At 30.2% G+C, this 19,229-nt stretch overlaps 1 protein-coding gene and 1 long non-coding RNA gene across 7 annotated transcripts in view; one reads left to right on the top strand and one right to left on the bottom strand.

The window, feature by feature from the left end:
* The first annotated feature begins 4,352 nt into the window (after positions 1 to 4,352).
* Positions 4,353 to 15,062, top strand: Ask1 (apoptotic signal-regulating kinase 1). Of its 2 annotated transcripts, XM_070309254.1 has the most exons (25): positions 4,353 to 4,453; positions 4,632 to 4,781; positions 4,854 to 4,999; positions 5,105 to 5,328; positions 5,654 to 5,848; positions 7,062 to 7,234; positions 7,386 to 7,554; positions 7,636 to 7,935; positions 8,035 to 8,288; positions 8,428 to 8,587; positions 8,820 to 9,182; positions 9,293 to 9,554; positions 9,632 to 9,769; positions 9,896 to 10,062; positions 10,171 to 10,266; positions 10,333 to 10,472; positions 10,555 to 10,710; positions 11,188 to 11,283; positions 12,352 to 12,464; positions 12,700 to 12,869; positions 12,949 to 13,213; positions 13,656 to 13,983; positions 14,116 to 14,260; positions 14,369 to 14,445; positions 14,554 to 15,059. In XM_070309254.1, exons 3-25 carry the CDS (start codon positions 4,963 to 4,965, stop codon positions 14,603 to 14,605), a joined length of 4,080 nt encoding a protein of 1,359 aa, XP_070165355.1. In that variant the 5' UTR covers positions 4,353 to 4,453; positions 4,632 to 4,781; positions 4,854 to 4,962; the 3' UTR covers positions 14,606 to 15,059. The 2 variants fall into 2 exon arrangements, with proteins under 2 accessions (XP_070165355.1, XP_070165357.1); XM_070309256.1 differs by lacking the exon at positions 11,188 to 11,283 and having other exon boundaries at positions 14,554 to 15,062.
* The window catches only part of LOC138940389 (uncharacterized), a 111,240-nt gene continuing 104,581 nt past the window's right edge, over positions 12,571 to 19,229 (bottom strand). For 3 of the 5 annotated variants that reach the window (XR_011447989.1, XR_011447990.1, XR_011447987.1), the window contains 4 exons: positions 17,678 to 19,091; positions 16,869 to 17,044; positions 13,674 to 14,279; positions 12,571 to 13,232 (listed from right to left, as the gene is read on the bottom strand). This is a non-coding gene — a long non-coding RNA (uncharacterized lncRNA). The remainder of the gene's footprint in view (positions 13,233 to 13,673; positions 14,280 to 16,868; positions 17,045 to 17,677; positions 19,092 to 19,229) is intronic. The other 2 variants (XR_011447991.1, XR_011447988.1) reach the window with 2 other exon arrangements.

Raw genomic sequence — 19,229 nt, 5'->3', positions numbered from 1 at the left:
TTTTATTAATCAAAATTCTACCAAAGCCCAACAAAATTAACTTTAAAAAAAAAACTCATTTCTTAGCATTTCTGAAGCTCAATTATTTTCTTTACTCTGTTAATTCGAAATTTATTTTCTATATCTCATTTCGTTAAGAAATAATCATTTGACAGATCTCGACGAGAAATATTGTCATATACACATCAAAAATACTCTTGTATAATTAAACATTCTACATAGTTAAGTCCGCATTATCGCAGTCTTAAGCAGATTTTAAGTTGTAAGCTATTCTAAGTGCGTAAAATTCCTAGAGCGAGAATCTTGTCGCTCTTGCTAGTTTCCTGGCAACTTGGTTGGCGTCCGACAATCGTCTCCTATCGTGAGTTCTGTGTCGGTGCATGGAGCGTGACAGGCTGCTAGCTAGACACGTATACATATCTCTCTGCACACGTGTCGCGTCATCGTAAACGCTTGAAGATCAGTCCGTCGTATGTACGTACGCATGGATCTACGTATGTACGCAGGTGGCGGAGCGCGTATGCGACAGCATGAGCCTCGTACGTGACAGGGACGACGAGTGGGCGTGACGTGTACGTACACGCGTTACACGCATTCCTTGACCGGTTTCTACACCGCAAGGCTCCCCGAGGATCAGGCGAACATCCTAAGATGGAACATGTTTCGCCGATTCGGAATCATGCTCCGTTTTTCTCCACTCATTCGTCATATCGTCGTCGCTGTTTCTGTAAAGCGGACAATAAACGATAATTATGATGAAACTGGATTTATTGTTATTCTGAAACAAGTCTCGTCAAAGTAAAAGTTTATATCTAAATTAATATAGTAAATATTTAACTATTATATTTTCTTAATAAAATTTTATATTTAGTTATATTTTTTTAAGAGTGACAATATAATACAATAATTAATATCACTAACATTATTAATAGATAATTGATACTTGGATTATATAATGTCAGAAAATTTCGATTTTTATTGAGTTTTTCAACGTATTATGCTATATAATAATTCGTGATCTTCGAATTACTTGTGATGATTATTTTTTAAATGATGAAGTAATCTATCAAATACCAGAATCAAATTAAAATTCATCGCGTATAGTTGTTTATATAAAATAAAAACGATAGACTTTTAAGACACAATGAAAGACAAAAATAAAGAATATTAAGAATATAGTAAGAATTACACCAATTCTCTCGAATAAAGTATAGCATTAAAAAAATAAAAAATAAAATTACAAAAGATATGTGTATACATATACCATATGTATATGATCTTCTATCTGTGTACTAGAGCTAGAGCATATCGAGAAACATCTCCATAACGTATCGACATGATCGATTAAAAATAAAGTGTAAAGAAAGCAAAAGGGAAAACTATATTAAGCGTCAATGTATCCTGTATCTCTTTCGACGTGTTTTAGATTTTAATGTTTACATTTCCTGTGTGTATAATAATATTTCATCGCGCGTGTCGATCCATACACGGGTGTTCCTCCGCGTGCGCGCAATGACGTGGCTTGGCGTCGGTCGTGGAGCAGGCCAGTTCTCGGGGACCCCCTGGCGCAGGATAGCAGCATCCCGAGGAGTCTGCTCGCGTCCGGACGAGTGGTCCAGACGCACTCGCGATTCACCTCTCGTTGTCTTATGCGCTCCTCTTGAAAGGGGAGCGCTGCGGAGTGGCCGCTCCGCGCATCACTGCGCCCCACTATTCTTCTACGCACTCGCAAACCGCGTACATACGAACGCGGCGCGCGCCGCAGGCTGATACGATTGTGGGTCAGCTTATTTCTTTTACACATCACATAAATGCAGATTCCAATGATTTCTATATAGTAGATTCAATTTCATCACTGTCTGCTATAAATACGAGTATTATCTATCTTATATACAGAACCAATTATTATATATTGTAATATTGCGTCTTTAAATCAAGCTTCGATTTTTTTCATTTCTCTTGTTTACATATTGCAATATATACAAACGTCTCATCATATATATTCATCTTTATTTCCTATTGTTTTGATCTTGATGAATAATTTTGTATTTGTATTCTTTCACGTTCGAGAGCAAGATTTATGCCTCAATAATGAATTATAATTAAACAGAGATAATGATTCATTAACGAGAAAATTGATAAATAATTTTCGCTTTTTAAAATTGTGAAAGAAATCTTCTAACAATAAGAAGAATCACAAATCTCAGAAGCTTTAGTCGCGATTATCATCTATCTGACGATGTGACAAAAATTGATATCTGCTTCGCGACTGAGCGAGCGAAAGAAATATTTCTCGGGATTAAGCTATTTTAGTTATTTAATATATCAGAGTCATTGCGAAATCATATCCGAATTCATATTGCATATGCATGGACAGGAGAAGAGACAGTTCGGATGTGGTTTACGCGCATCTCTATATACGTATAAGAGACACGAAACTCTTTCATGTTCCTGACAACCTATTCGCGTGGAGTTCATTGGTACGTTTCCACGGTGCTCCGTACTGTAGCACCTGATTCGACCGAATGCGAATGACCTACAAACTTGTTATCCTCCTTTCTCTAGCCACAGTGTATGACTATCTGAGTGTTCATGATCTCCCAGTAAAGGGTCCCCTCTAGTCGATCGACAAAAGTATCTTCGCTATCTATCTCGGTCGGACAATCCTCGACGAAGATTCCCTCGCAGAACGCGATAGAACGCAATGGACGTTACTCTTGTTAATTAGGATTTACTTTCAAAGGAATATCGTTGTGATGCATTTCTCTGTCACTGCTTTTGTCATGCCTAAAACACAAAATTCAATTTATTAATTACAAGATAATTAATTACGAACCGTGTCTGCAGCTTTTATAATTCTCTCGAACGGATCTTTTGATTCCTTTTTTATTTATGGTCTTACAATCAGCCAGAATAAATAACTAGAAATGATCAGAAGAATAATGCATCTCTAGTTTAAGAACTGAAGATGCATTTGTTGAAAGATCAATGAAAGTTTTAATGTGTAATATACGACGTGCGTGTTAAAAAATTTGATACGATTGAGCCGAAGATATGAATTAGTAATAATATATTGTTTGAGATGAGTATTATTCCATGTATTTCTTTCCATTATGCTTATAGATATATACGTCACGGGTTTTGATTGACCCATATCATATGATTGTCTTAATAAAATGATTGATGGAAATAGATGCGAGGAATTTAATACGATGGTTTTCTACACTTGTCTTACACGTACGATAATTATATATATCATCAAAATGAACCATAAATATTTATTTAAATTATATTTAAATATATAATAATAAAAACACATGTCGATGTTGCGAAATATACAACTTTAAAGTTAATCAATTCGAATTTTTATATATTTTTAAGAATCGTTTTTTTCCATATTTTATATATCTTAAACTAACCTTTTATTTGTATTTTGATGCTATATTGAAATATTCAATTAATTAAAATTTATATTTAATACATATTAAGAATTTACCTTATTTATGGTCAAATATTTTTAATTGGTCTCTCTTTTATATTCTGCTATTATATCGAAATATCTGATAGAATATTTAATAAGAAAAGATGTAGAAAAATTCGAATTATTATAATTTACCAATCATTTCAATGCGTATCATATAATTACGAAAAATGACTAATAAAATGTAGTATCTGTAACAACTTGGAGCTTTTTACATATAGGATGCAGTAGTCAATCAACTTACCATTTTTCCATAAAAGTAAAAAATTGCAAACGTTCTATGTATAGGAGCCATTACTCTTTTGATATATTTATGTGCTGTATGGACATAATATAATGATGTAAGAGAATGTTTCATATAAATCTCGCAGTCAAAAGAGTGTGTTTTGTTCTTATAGCTATAGCAGCATGCAGGTGCTGTTTTTATAAAAAAGTTTGTTAAAACAAACTTTTGTACAAAATAACAACACGATATAACAATAAAATTCTTGCTAAAGAAAACTTCCACAATTAATTTGAAATATTCATAGATGTGTTTTCGCTATAAGCGCATGTTGCATAACATAATTTACCAGTAATATTCTTGTCAAGGTGAAAACGACTTACGCATCAATTTACGCCGTACGGTTTGCTCGCTCATATGCTTATTCAAATGATTTACGTTCGATTCAAAAGTGCCTAGCTAACTTGCGGTCGAAGTTTCGACATGTGCGAGAGAGAGAGAGAGAGAGAGTGAGTGAGTGAGAGAGAGAGAGAGAGAGAGAGAGGGGGGGGGGAGATTCGCTCTATCTTGAGAACGTCTATTTTTATACCGGCGGAGCGAGACTGATCTCGCTGCCATCTGTGAAGTTTCACACGCGGATCGCAGATCTGAGTGGGTGCACTAGTGCACGACCTCGACTCTCGTCTTCAGATTTGTGTGTTCTAGAAGGAATGGATGGTTGGTGATTTCTATGATGTGCACGACAATAGGTATTTCTCTTTTACATACTATGTCGCACTAATTGATTGCATTTCCGGTCGATTGTATGCCAATCGTTTACTGTCTCATTTCGTAATCTATTGACAAATTTGTCACGATTGTGATGTGTGCTCTCAGTGTATCCTGAGATGTTATTGCTCTTGTATATCTTGACTATATGTTTTGCAGTTTTATGTTTATGCAATCTTCTAAAGAATGTGAACAATGATCTCTTCGAGGAGTGATAGTTGTACGTTTGATCTCAAATTGAGCTTCAACAAGAGAAACCAGTATCGTGCAAAAAAGAAATGATATACATTTGCTTTTATATTTTAGCAGGTAAAAATCTATTGTTGTCTTTTGGTGATATGTCAGTTAGAATATACATTTGACATTTTTGCTTATTGATAGGTATAAACATCAAGTTTAGCCACTCAATTCTTTTGGAATATACCATAAAGTAAGAACTCAAGAATATAATAGCACAGTACACATATCTGGCGAAAGAGCCTCGAGCAATATGCCTTCTACTTGTGGCGATGTGGTTGATATGACTGGTAATTATAAACTTCTATCTACATTGTTATATTATATATGTTGCTGCTTCAATATAACAGCTATACACAAATACTCTTAATATATAAAAAGACAATCCTTTACAGCTACCTTACAGCAATTAGGCATCATGGAAGGCATTTCTAGTACAGACAGTGTTGGAACACAGAGTGATATATCAGGACATACAACTATACCAGGAAGGCCTAGAATGGATGTGGCCTGTGTCTTGGATTTGCAACAACCGGAACATCTTGCTCAACGCAAGAAAGCATTAGACGAAGTTAGACAAGCCTGTAATCTGGTCAATGCCAATATACATCATATACAGGTATATTTTTGGTATAATTCAACTATATTTAAATGACAAGCCATAGATTTTTTAATTCAATTGAAAATATTTGTCTATTTAAATGTGATATTTTAAATTGAATTTCAAAATGTGATTAAAGGAAAATTTGCAATGTGCGTCAGTTTTATATTATCACTAAATTTAGGCTAGTTTCAGAACAAGATTCTTATGTGTCAAAAGTTACAATATCAAGTCAAGATGTTTAAAAATGAATAAGCAAATGAAAATATATTACATGCAGGAAGAATTTATTTTGTGTAATATATCTTTTTATCTTTTTCAATTTTGTATATATTCTTTTTAGTTTGAAAAGCTCGATTTTGGTGAAACTAATGTGTTGGATACATTTTATAATGCTGATGTGGCAGTTGTTGATTTAAGTATTCAATTACAACAATCTGCATTATTTTACCATCTCGGTGTCAGGGAAAGTTTTGGAATGAAGGAAAACATATTGCTGTATAATGATGTAGATACAGAGGCTACAATTAGACTTAAGGTATGTATACATTTATATTTTTCATTGCTTCTAAAATATATGGATGAAAATTTTGCATTTATTATTAAATGCTGAGCATAATATAGTGGTAGTAACACATATTGATCTTGGCTATTTATTACACTTAGAATGCACTTGGTAGTAATGATCACAATTAAAGATCTCATAAATAGATTGGTGCAAGTGACAGTATTATTGTATGTATTATAGCATATCGAGCTGTTTTAGTTATTTTCTATAAACATTTGATATTAAGAACTTATCTATTTTTCTTTCTTTTTTTCATATAACAAATATTTGTTATATTTTTATATGTAATATAAAAAGAATTATATAAATTTTTATATCAGTAAGAAAATATATTTTATTTATTCAATATATATCGGCTGCACCAATAATTTATGAAAATTGAAGAGAACAAGTACTGATCATCATTTTGCATATTTCGTTTATTTATTATTACGTACAATTATTTTGAGCAAATTAATTTTATATTAATTTATATATCTTTTAAAAGTTATCTTAAATATTAATTATTAATTAAGATTTTATGTAACTGTCTTTTCATTGATTCACTTTCTACGGAACTGTTGTCATTTAAAATTTTAAAATGATTGTGTACCTTAATCTCGTCGATAATAAATATTGAAACATGTTGCGCATCGGATTATACTCGACATCAAACTGCCAGCAGCTAAATCTAATCAATATCATTAGATGAAGCGATATCCGTGTCTGTCAGGCAAGCACCAAATATGTTATTCCGCTCGATATGGAGTAGAAAAACATGAGCTCATGATCTTAATATAGCAGTTACTATTGGTGCTGGCCGATCGCACGCAATTGTCCGCAATCGCTCGATGCGACTAGTTACTGATACATGTGCGTTCGATTTCTATATTGTGCATTTCTATATTATGCATGTTAATTCCGTTTACGATTATTATATGGAACAATTTATTCCAATTTAATAAATCAGGAGAAAAAAAAGGATGATATTTGAATGTATGTTAAAAGTTAGTGTAAAATATACAGCAAATAATTATTAAATAAAAAATTGCAAATAACAATATATAAGTGATTAATTATGTCACTTTTAATCAGTGTTTTTTACTTACTTAATAAGAAGAAAGATAAGAAAGTTTTTACAAAAAAGTTACATTTTAATTAATACATATATACATGTATATAATATTATAAAATATCTTTACAGTTGTCCTGTGGCAGCTACACATTTGTTTCATACCGTGTTGTGGAATCATGTGGTTCATGTGTAGCTACTAACCCAGCAACCAGTAGAATTACAGGCGAAGAAGTGATAGATCCCAAACAGCATCTCACTCTGAAACTCAAGAAATTACTTCAAGATGTGGAGATACAATCCAAGTAAGTAAATGTGAAAATTTTTTATAATGCTCTTTAATATAAATAATAATTTGATTGTACATAAAATTTATAATTAATATTTTGTCAAAAAGACTAAAATAGATATTTTTATCAATGTGAGAAATATTTTTATTAAAAATATATATTCCAGAGCACATATGAAAGAAAAATTTCTAGCAGATCTGCGCAAGGCGCGCGAGACATATTCTGGAGAAGAACTCTCCAGAATTCTGAATAATATGCGTAAACGTTTAGATGATCCAAATGTTTTATCAGGAGAAGTTGTTTTAAATGTTCTTATTTCATTTCGGGAAATACAGGTAAAAATCAATAAATTAGTAATACTTTATAATAAGAATTATGATTAGGGATATTGTTAAAAATTGACACATCTGTATTAGGATTATGATGCTATGGTACAATTGGTTGATGATTTAAAAACCATACCAACTCACAAAAATTATATAAATACTCCAGCTATAAGATATTTATATGCGTTTGCTCTAAATCGACGAAACAAAGAGGGCGATCGAGAAAGAGCATTAAAAGTCATCGAAAAAGCATTAGAGAAGAAAGAAAATCATGTTCCAGATATGTTGTGTTTATGTGGAAGAATATACAAAGACAAATTTGTAGAGAGCAGACATACAGATCAGGAGAGTTTAAAGAATGCAATCCATTGGTATAGAAAAGGTTTTGAGGTACATATATATATATATATGTATATAAGAACTATCTCTCTAGAGTCATTGTGAATTCTTATTAATGCATGTATATAATTGTCATTATTGTATATTCAGGTCCAACCTAATGAATATGCTGGTATAAATCTTGCTACTTTATTGGTCATAGCTGGAAATGAATTCTCTAAGAGTGAAGAGTTACAACATATAGGAATGGTACTAAATAATTTAATTGGCAAGAAAGGCAGTTTATCGAGCTTGAAGGATTATTGGGACGTAGCAACATTTTTTGAGATTAGTGTATTGGCCGAAGATTATTCAAAAGCAATACAAGCAGCCTTATGTATGTTTAAATTGAAGCCGCCAAATTGGTAAGTATTGATGAGCAATCAAATTATGTGTTCAGTAAAAAAATATAGTGTGTTTAGGATTTAAAAAACGAAGTATATATTTAAAACTTATTTTAATATTATTGAATTATTTCGATTAAAGTTCTTTTTTAATCTTTAGGTATCTGAAGTCGACAATAGGCAATATATCACTGATAAATAGATTTCGTAAAAAAAATGAGGAAGCTGAAATTGCACCAGAGGAACAAATATTTAGTTTTTGGATGGACTACTTTGTTGAAGCTACAAAGGCGGAGGTTGGCGATAGTATATGGTTTCCAGTAAGTTTATAAATGGAATCGTTCTACTGAGGATCCAGTTCCCAATTCGGGAGACTATGGCTTATAGTTATATATTACCAATCCAGCTTACTTCTGTACATTTTGGGTCAAAGTAAGAATAATACAGAACTGCTTTTAGAGCAGATTTATGGATTCACTCTTAAAAAGAACATCAACTTAATAATTTAATCATTTCTTTAGTAAAAACTTAAATACAACGTTCTCTTATTAGATTTTAGTATTGGAACCAACAAAAATCTTAATGCCAAGTTATGTGAATGTAAATCTTGGTGCAGAGGAGAAGTCTATACATATAAGGAATTTGTGTAATTCGTGTTTGGATAATATAAGAAATAATTGTAAGCAAGTTCATGATTGGCTATTTACTGCAAATATGATACGCAGTATGAGTTTGTATAAGAGGGACGAAAGATGTCTTTTCTTATATGTTCATCAAAATTCAGATGATTTTCAAATGTACTTGCCATCGGTACAATGTAGACAAAGATTTTACGATTTGATCTTAGAAATGACTAGGGATCAGGAAGGCATGGTTACAGATTTGGACGCTTATATGACTGATGATTGCATGAAGGTTTTTATAATTATTATTTAACTATAATTTTATTTTATTTAACTATTATTATTTTTGTCAGGTGTTTTATATAATGTCTAAAATTTAATGAGATATTTATATATTTATAGTTTGAATATGAATTGGATGATCAAAATAAACGTATAATTCTCGGCAAAGGTACATATGGCATAGTGTATGCAGCACGTGATTTGAATACGCAAGTCAGGATAGCAGTAAAAGAAATTCGTGAACGAAACTTGGGTGATGTACAGCCTCTTCATGAAGAAATTAAATTACATAGCCAATTGAGACATAGAAATATCGTCCAATATTTAGGATCAATAAGTGAGGATGGATATTTCAAAATTTTCATGGAACAGGTTCCTGGAGGTAGGAAAGAATTAATAAGTCTAACATTTATATAAATAACGTTTGTAAATTATTGTCGATTATTCTTATAATTTTAGGAAGTTTATCAGCTTTGTTAAGATTGAAATGGGGTCCATTAAAAGAAAATGAATCAACCATTTCATATTATACTAAACAAATGTTGGAAGGCCTTAAATATCTCCATGATCAAAAAATAGTTCATAGAGATATAAAAGGTACATAATTTATAATATACGTTTTACACTTGTTTGTTAATGTATATTATAATGTATATTATAATGTATATTCTTTTTTTACTTATTTATACACATAATTTACACAAATAAAATTGTATGATATAGGCGATAATGTATTGGTAAATACATATAGTGGAGTAGTAAAAATATCTGATTTCGGTATGTCGAAACGTTTGGCTGGCTTATGCCCAAGTACAGAAACATTTACCGGAACATTACAATACATGGCACCAGAAGTTATTGACAAGGGTCAACGTGGATATGGTGCGCCTGTAAGTTTGTTTTGTTAAGTGTTGTTTTGTTTTGTTTTGAGAATTCACAGGATAAAAAAGTGTTCTTTCTTGTCATCAAAATAATAATCACTTAAATTTTTCCTCTAGGCGGACATTTGGTCTTTAGGTTGTACAATAGTTGAAATGGCAACTGGAAAGCCTCCATTTATCGAACTAGGTTCTCCACAAGCAGCTGTTTTTAAAGTAAATTGAAGATATTAAATATTTTTTCAATATTCCTAAATCTAACAAATATATATCCTTATATAGGTGGGGTATTACAAAATACATCCCGAGATACCATCAGAGTTGTCTGAGAGAGCAAAAAGTTTTATATTACGCTGTTTTGAGCCAAATCCTGATATAAGAGCAACTGCTGCAGAACTATTGGAGGATCCATTTCTTAATGAGTATATATAAAAGCACAGTATTATAGAGAGCTTTTTTATAAATAATTAAAATCATATAATGTGAAATACTTATTTTTAACAGGAAAAAGAAGAGCAGCAGATTAGCCGCACCACCAGATTTTAGTAGAAGTATATCAGTTCCTGCAGACAGATTGGAACGTTTAGGAAAATATGATAAAACGAATGATAACCAAATTGTCGCTGCTATATCTATGCAGATATCTCAATCAGATGATAGGTATTGTAAAATTTTCATTTTTATTACAATGTGTCGTTTTGTGTTAGTATTCTTGTAATAATTTGTAGCGTTCCCGCCTTTGTTTTGCTATGTTACACACACTTATTTGATTTATTTTATCTATATCTAGTTTTGATACCAATCTCATTTTTTATGTTACTGGATAATTGTCAGATCAGCATCGAGACAATGAACAGAAAATGTTTCGATTGTTTTCATATCACAATATTAGTAAGGCATAACAAGTTTAAATTGATATTTTTACTGTGACATTTTGAATTACAATATAATTTATACATTTTTTCTCTTAAGTTATTTTTTTATTCATTAACTATTGATCATATCTTCTGTACTAAAAATACATTACTCAAACTGCGGTTTTCAATAAAGAGTATGAATATGAAAATATGAAAAGTATAATATTCTCTTATGCAAAAACGCACATTGCGAATTGTAATTATAAAATATTAAATTTAGTGGAGGGTTAACGAAGTCAAGCCCATTGAGGGAACGCAGTCCAGCCCACCTATTATCTCCTATCAGCATGCCTACTGCAATCCTCTCTTTTAACAGGTATGGTTCTAACCTTGTAAATTGTTTAAATGCAAGGAAAAAGTATAATTAAAAGTATAATTTACTTATTGGCAATATTATTCGTAGAAGTAAAATATATGGAATAAGATTTATATACATAATCATTTTTACCATTAAAATTGTATATGTAAAATTTCTTAATTGCACTGCTTCCTCAAATAATTTTTTATATAAAAATATCAGCTATCACAATATTATTATACTATTAAATGTTTAGATGTTGCATAATGTTTCAATGTATAACCCAGTGACGCTTTGTATAAATCATATCCGTTACAAGATTTCTTTATGTTTTGTGCAAATAATGGTATATTGTTGATTATATATTTAGGTAATTTTTAATGAGATATTTATAAAAAATAAATTCGTATTTACAAACAATAAAAATACTACTTACATTCATCATTAATTACATATTTTACAAATACTAATATATAATTGTTTTGCTAAATATAAATTCTGATCGAACATAATAGATATACTACAATATATAAATACAGTATATTAAAACATAATTTATATTATTAAAATAGTCCTTTAACATCTGACTTATTCTATAATTATAGCTTTTTATATAATCTTCTTTAAATAACAATTTATACTTTTAAAAAATAGGTGGACCATTTGAATTAAATAGTCCGATATATATACACAACTAACTATAAACATATGAATATAAAAAGAATTATTGCGTGTGTGTATATATAATAATAATAATGATAATAATAATAATAATAATTATACACACAACCATTTGTGCCTTATACATTATACGATAATTAAATTACAGTTTTTATTAATTAGATAAATAATCAGATAAAAAATACTATTAATATCATTTATATAAATGTTATGTAGATTTAAAAATGGGTATCTTCTCAATTATATTCAATATACAGAATGCTAACACAATGTTTTGACAGTATTAATTTAAATTACATAGAATTTTGTAATAATTTGCTATGTGTGAATGTTGCAAAAAAAAATGTAGCATGTTTCTAATATATAACACATAACATTAATTCGCTGCTTTTTATACTTTCGTAGTACAATAGGGAATACTCCATCGATAGATACTAGTGAAAGTGATATAGCAAGTGCCTCAATAACACGAAGAAGTTCATCTGGTGGGCTATTATCGCCAGAAGTTGAATTGGGAGGTAAATATATGCAGCAATAGAGAAAGATACTTTACAAAAAAATACAAAGACTGAAAATTATTAAAAATTTCAGTAAATATTTACTTGAAATCATAAAAATGCATAGTGTTGCATCATTGCTATCGTGAACAAAGAAATAAATTAAATGATAAACCATTCACATCTGTGTCTCTAGCATTATATATTCTATGTTACAATATTATTTATTTATATTCACCAATCATTGGAATAACAGGACAACCAGGACAAAAATCTGGAGAAGAACAGGAGGGCTTTTATTTATTAAAAAAGGATAGCCAAAGGCGCATGACATTAACGAGGGTTCTCAATCAAGATGAGGCAAAAATTTGCGAAGTTTGGATGAGAGGTATACATCAAGCAGAGGGACAAACAGTGCTGCAGATGGTATTTACTCGACTGTAATATTACATTGCATTGCAAATAATGTATATATCGATAGACTAATTATTTATTACAATTTTAGAGTCAGCTGGTGTTGCTCATGCGTGGTTTGAGAGATTACATCGCGGAGCAAAATCAGGAAGTGATAGTAACTGCTATTCGAACATTGAAAGAGGAGTTGGATTTCGATTCGACCGCTATTAATCACCTACATTTGGCCATTTATTTATTCCAAACGGCAGTAAACGAAGTTCTCAGAATGCATAGTATAAAACCACATTGGATGTTTGCCTTAGATAACTTGGTGAGAAATGCTGTTCAAGCTGCTATCACTGTGTTATCTCCCGGTGAGTATCTTTTTTCTTACTGAAACAGAAGTGGATTTGCTATACGCATTTGATAAATTTTAATATATTTGAGAGACAATAATGAGAATTAAATCTTGGATATCAGAAAAGAATGTTTTATTTGTTGACCAGATTTTCATATTTGTATATTAGATGTACATAAACCAGATGTATGATGTTTGCATGTATTTCAAGTATAATATACATGTAAATAGAGTATGTTATCGTGTCAACTCTAAAAATATCTCTGGGGAAAGCTATCACCAATAATAAGGAATATCTTGTGAATGTCGCGTTCAGTTAGAAGATTACTGCACTCCACTTCATACATCTGATTTAGACAAATATTTTATTGAAAATTGATAGATTTAATAGATTTAAATCGAAAAATATTTAGAAAATTCATATATAGAATGTATTTTGTGTTACAAATTGTGTCTAGAATTGGGAGCTAACTTACTTGGACAAGAGCGAGTACAACCTGGCGGACAAGGACCTGAAGAAGAATCAACTTCTGGAGTATCGACAGTAAATTCTGTAAAATCACAAAAAACAGCCGATTCCATTGATAATAAGTATTGGAAAGAATATAGAGATCAAATGGGAGCGTTAAAGATAGAAAATATGAAACTGCTGCAAGAATTGATAGAAAGCCAGAAAGCGTATCAGACATTATTACAGCAGGCTCTCGAAGAGCAGAGAGCCCAAGTTAATACATTGACACATTTGTGTGAAAATATTAATAGGAGAGTAGCGAGGCAGGAATCTGGGTATGAAATAAATTATTATTTTATTTATTGCTGCAACACGCATAACTTATACATTATTATATGCAATTTTTTATAGTATTTAATTAAGTATAAAGTTATATTTTTGATATATGTATATATGATTTTCCGCAGTTATAATTCTTGCATCTCGCCAATATCTCAGCAATCAACATCCTTGACAATTACCGATACACATAACAGTATTCCTTTGCATTCAGATATGGCTCTTGTTGATTGGTTAAGAAATCTTCAGGTAGATGATATATCGATCGATAGGGTAAGCAGTTTGCCAATGTCTGAAAAAGAAACAATAGAAAAAAATATTAGTTACATATTATTTATTTTACATATAATATTTACGAGCGCGGTTTTTTAATGTTCTTAGTTCCTATATGAGGAATATACACTGGAAGATATTTTATGTCATGTTACACGAGACGATCTTCGCAGGCTAAACTTAAGGTAAAAAATGAATTTCTCTGTATAATTTTATATAATATTTAATAATAGCTTATATAGAAATAAATATATGTTACAATTATTAGCATTAAATATCTTATATAATTTTAGGGGAGGAATTGAACTCAGGATATGGCAAGCCATACAGAAACATAAATCATAAAAATTAATGGAAATGAAATTGTAAAATTAATAAATTATATCTATTTTTTGTCATTATTAGTGAGATGATATAATTCGTAGTTGAGGTTTCAAGCAGGGTAAAAAATATTTGTTTTTCACGTGCGCAACAAAATCGTTTAGTTTATCTACTTTATCACAAGATAAAAACAATGCTAATAATCGACCGTATATATGCTACACTATTATATTGGACATAAATCGAATTTCTATAGAAAGAGAGTTTCTTTTATGACATTATATAATAATGATATTACCTATTTATGTCGTATTTCCTATAAAAATTAGATTAATATTTATACTCCTTATACAAAACAATTATATAAAAAATCTGTACACATATGATATATTAATAGAATGTATTATGTTTGAATGGGTTCTATTACAAATTTTTATGAGTTTTATTACAGATTTTAAATACTTTGTTAAAGTTATATGATGTAAAAAATTAATATTTTTATATATGGAATGTATTTCATACATTTTCTTATAAGAAATTTTGATTTTTAAGTTTTATATTTTAAAAATCAGATCAACTTCTCGAAAAATCGTTTTTACTCTAAATACTTAAAAAGAAACATTAACAAAAAATTACAAATGTATAAAAAAATTATAAATGTAAGAATCTCTCTTTCTTATCGATAATATATTAGACATATTTTTTCTATTCTAAAGTATTAAAATAATGTGCCCTATGCACAACAAAAGTTAACACATAGACTCTTTCAACAATTGGTAATATAACTGATGTAACTAATAAATCACGAGATATAAATATATATTCGCTGAATAAAAGCGGCTTATTGCCAATAAAAAATCTTGATTGAAAACGATTTATATTTTCACAAAAAAATAATTTTATATAATATTTGTTTATTAATATTAAGACAATAGTTATCTATAGCGTTTTCTATTTGAACATTTTCATAAATGGAGATGCAATTATGTATAGTGCCTTATGAAACTCGTTCTAGTACAAGAAAAGATATTTAATATATGTAGTATATATTGTGATGTATTCACAAGCGATAATGTGAGATAATTACATTTTATGTTCTCAAACAGTAAAATTTTACTTGCACAGAACATATACTAAATCTTCCCAGTATTGAAACATTAATTGAATGTTTCCATATCGATATTTGTCATGTAAATAGGATGCTTTTTTATAGTTTGTAAGAGCTTTACATTGATTTGTGCTTTAAATGGATTCGATTAGATATAATCTTCCTTTTAGATTTTTTTTTTCTTTTTTTGTAGATACGTATACTTTTATATGACGGAAAATATAAATCTTTTTTGTATGCAATATTGTAAAGGAAGAAATGCGTCTGTTTTTTGCGATGCATATTATATATCTATATATGTAATATGTATAATATAATATCTATATTATATATATATATATATATATATATATTTTGTATAGCTAGTTTTTTTTTAACGTGTAATAGTCTAATTGAATTTAGCAAGTATCTGATATATTTTAACAAACTCTCGAGAGATTGTTTTCTCGAAAACCCGGTGCCTAACTGTTTTAAAGATATATTACTTAAGATGGATAAGTTAGATTCAATTTGACTATATGTATATTAATGTTGCGATATATGAGCTAACGACTGACGAAATTAATAAAATACTTTCTTGAAATACTAATATATTAAAAATTACAAAGCGATAATCACGTGTTGATGCTTGTTTTCAAATGTTTTGTTTAAAATAGTTTTGCGTTTCGTTAGTTTTTGTGATCAGCCAGTCACAACAATTGAGAAAATAAAATTCTAAACAAGTATCAGAAAAGAATAATTATTGTTAACTCTTGTTTTTATTTACAAGTAGGATTAATCATTATTGTTGCTCGCGTATGCGACCGTTTGTAATAAAGTAATGAATAAATAATTATATTATTTAATATAGTTTTAATATATATATTCCACTTTATAAAACCAAAATATATAGATTTTAAAGTATGTGAAAAATTTCCTTTCTTTATCACAAATTTGTCAAAAACATCTATATATTTCATGAAAATATTTATTCATTGAAAATATTCTTTTATTTAATCGACATGACAATATTATAAACGATCTTTTTTTTCGGACGACGTTTTTTTGCGAATTCGTCATCCCTAATTGAAATTGGAGGGCAACGGGGCGAAAAGACGTTTTTCGAGGGGAAAGGCAATAAGAGAGGATGAGTATACGTGATCGGCTTCGAGCGTGATATTCTTTTCCGTAGGTAACTACCTCATAGAGACTGTGTCATTGATATGGATGAGGCGTGCTCTTCGTCTCTCATCGTGATGCTCCGTTTAAAAGATAAGTCAAATAGATTCGCAATTCGTCGGAGGGTACCGCTTTTCATTCAGCTCGTCGGCTAAGGTTTCTTTGTTACACATCCATCGATATTTCAGAAAGTCAATCTAGCGAAAGATAGCGTTTATCGTCACTTTTAATCTATCACGCTAAAGTAAAAAAATAATACTTTGCAGTTGCGATTTTTTTTAAATTGCATTACTTTTACTTATGCTACAAAACTATTCGAAAATATTTTTAAATTTTGAAAATGGCGTTAAATAATTCTATAATCAATATTGTGTTTAATCTTTCTCTCGCTATAATTAAGTAAATGAATGTCAAGTAAAAAAAATCTATTCTAGAAACAAGTGATTTATAAAAACGTTTGTATTACATGCAAAATATAATATCTACACTATTAATAAAACGTAATTAAATAATAATAAAATATGATGTAAAATGTGATAGAGAGTTTCATAAGCGCTATTTTATAACGAGCGAATAAACTGCTATTTAAATCACTTTAAGAGAAGAATATATATTCGCCAGAATTATATATTCGTTTTATGTTTAAGAAGAGAAAAGCGTCGAGCAGCTGCAATGGATATTGCAAAAGTTTTCAATCTGTTAGCATTCTACGAGCATTAAAGCGCTGTGCAAAGCCTCGGTCGTTCAATACAAAAAGTTTTTATTAACACATTTATATAGAGGTATATATACACACACAGAGAGGTGAATACACACACGTACATACATACCATACATATTTGAGGCGTTTCGTAAAAATGCCTCACCTTTGTTGCATTGTATTTGTGTGCAAGCAATCTACGCACACGGTCACGGCCACGTATGAAATATTCAGAGTGGCTCAAACCGACGATCGCTCTCTGGTTTGCCTCCTTTGTGCCGTTCATGAGGGGTGCATCTGCATGCAGATCGATTCTGCATCTAGAAACCGGCTTATCCGCTTACGCATAGAGATATAATATACGCACACGCCCTCGTTCGTTTGGCATTCTAAAAACCGGACGATCCTTTGCGTCTCCTTGTCATGCAATATTCAAAATTTTGCAAGAATGACGATGAACGAGTCCGTATTTACGCGTTCTTGTGCTAAACATCGATTTGTAAAAAAGCGTCTCTTGATTTATCGAGAATTGCTATAAAATCTTATATTAATTTTTTAAATTAGAATTATACGATAAGTTCATTATTAAATTCTCTGTCTAACTATCTCTTATTTTCCTTATTTGTATGTATGTGTGTGTGTGTGTGTGTGTGTGTGTGTGTGTGTGTGTGTGTGTGTGTGTGTGTGTGTGTGTGTGTGTGTGTGATCGTTTTTTTCAATTAAGAGTAGAAGTATCTAAAATTTTGATAGGTTTTCCAATTAAAAATTATATTTTTAAATGTATATAATATATCTTAAAAATGTCGATATATATATAATTAATGTACTATAAAACTCGAATGATGTCGCATGGCCGTTTTATATTTTGCCGCACTTTATAGAATGATTCTTGATTATCTATGCAAATATGCAAATATGCAAATATACAAATGTACAAATATATCTCATAAATTATAATCGTGTCTGAGAGAATCGATTTTGTTCCGCTCCTTGCGCTCAACAGACATAATTCATTCGGAGGCCATCATCGACGGGATAATTAAACGATCTTGCGAAAGAATCAGAAGAGAAATAGGATTATATGAATATTATCGAAGTAGTAGTTAGGATAGGGGAGAAGTTGTTGTTTGCGATCGATCTTTAAGGCTAAAATGTGTTCATTTTCTTCTTGCATTTAAAATTAATGAAGTTCTTTCATGATCTCTTCGCTATTCAATTGCGTAAATGTTTATCGATCGTATCATAAATTATTCTATTAATCCGATGTATTATGTATATAATAGATAGATATATAGTTACAGGAACGATCAAAATACGAAAGGTTCTTTTATTTTTATTTTATCAGGCTGCTGAAAGAGACGCGTGTTTTATCGCTGAATATTTTTCCACGTTATCTATCAAGCTCGAGCAGCTGCCAGTTGTTATTACAGCCGCTTCTAACGTTCCCCCATCATCATTAGGAATTCCATAACAGAAAGCTGCGGCGAAAGGGGCATTGATGATTGGTTCTATCTTCATCCATCGAAGAGAATATACTGCACAGACTATACAAATATATCATTTGATTAGAAGGATAAGGCAAAGAATGAGAATATTTTAATAAAAACAAATGTATACATTAATTTATCACAATATTTCTTTTTTATTAAAAAAAGATTTATTTTGAGAAAAGAAGCATCATC

Source organism: Polyergus mexicanus, unplaced genomic scaffold, assembly GCF_030449975.1.
Source record: "Polyergus mexicanus isolate NDT 795.1 unplaced genomic scaffold, iyPolMexi1.0 SCAF_16, whole genome shotgun sequence".
Taxonomy (NCBI): Eukaryota; Metazoa; Arthropoda; class Insecta; order Hymenoptera; family Formicidae; genus Polyergus; species Polyergus mexicanus.
The sequence above is the reverse complement of the archived record's forward strand: the minus strand, read 5'-3'. Positions and strand labels throughout refer to the sequence as shown.

Coding starts and splice junctions, on each gene's coding strand:
- Ask1 (XM_070309254.1), top strand. CDS start 4,963: ATGCCTTCTACTTGTGGCGATGTGGTTGATATGACTG. Junction 8,289..8,427: donor AAATTGAAGCCGCCAAATTG/GTAAGTATTGAT, acceptor TTTAATCTTTAG/GTATCTGAAGTCGACAATAG. Junction 14,446..14,553: donor CTTCGCAGGCTAAACTTAAG/GTAAAAAATGAA, acceptor ATATAATTTTAG/GGGAGGAATTGAACTCAGGA.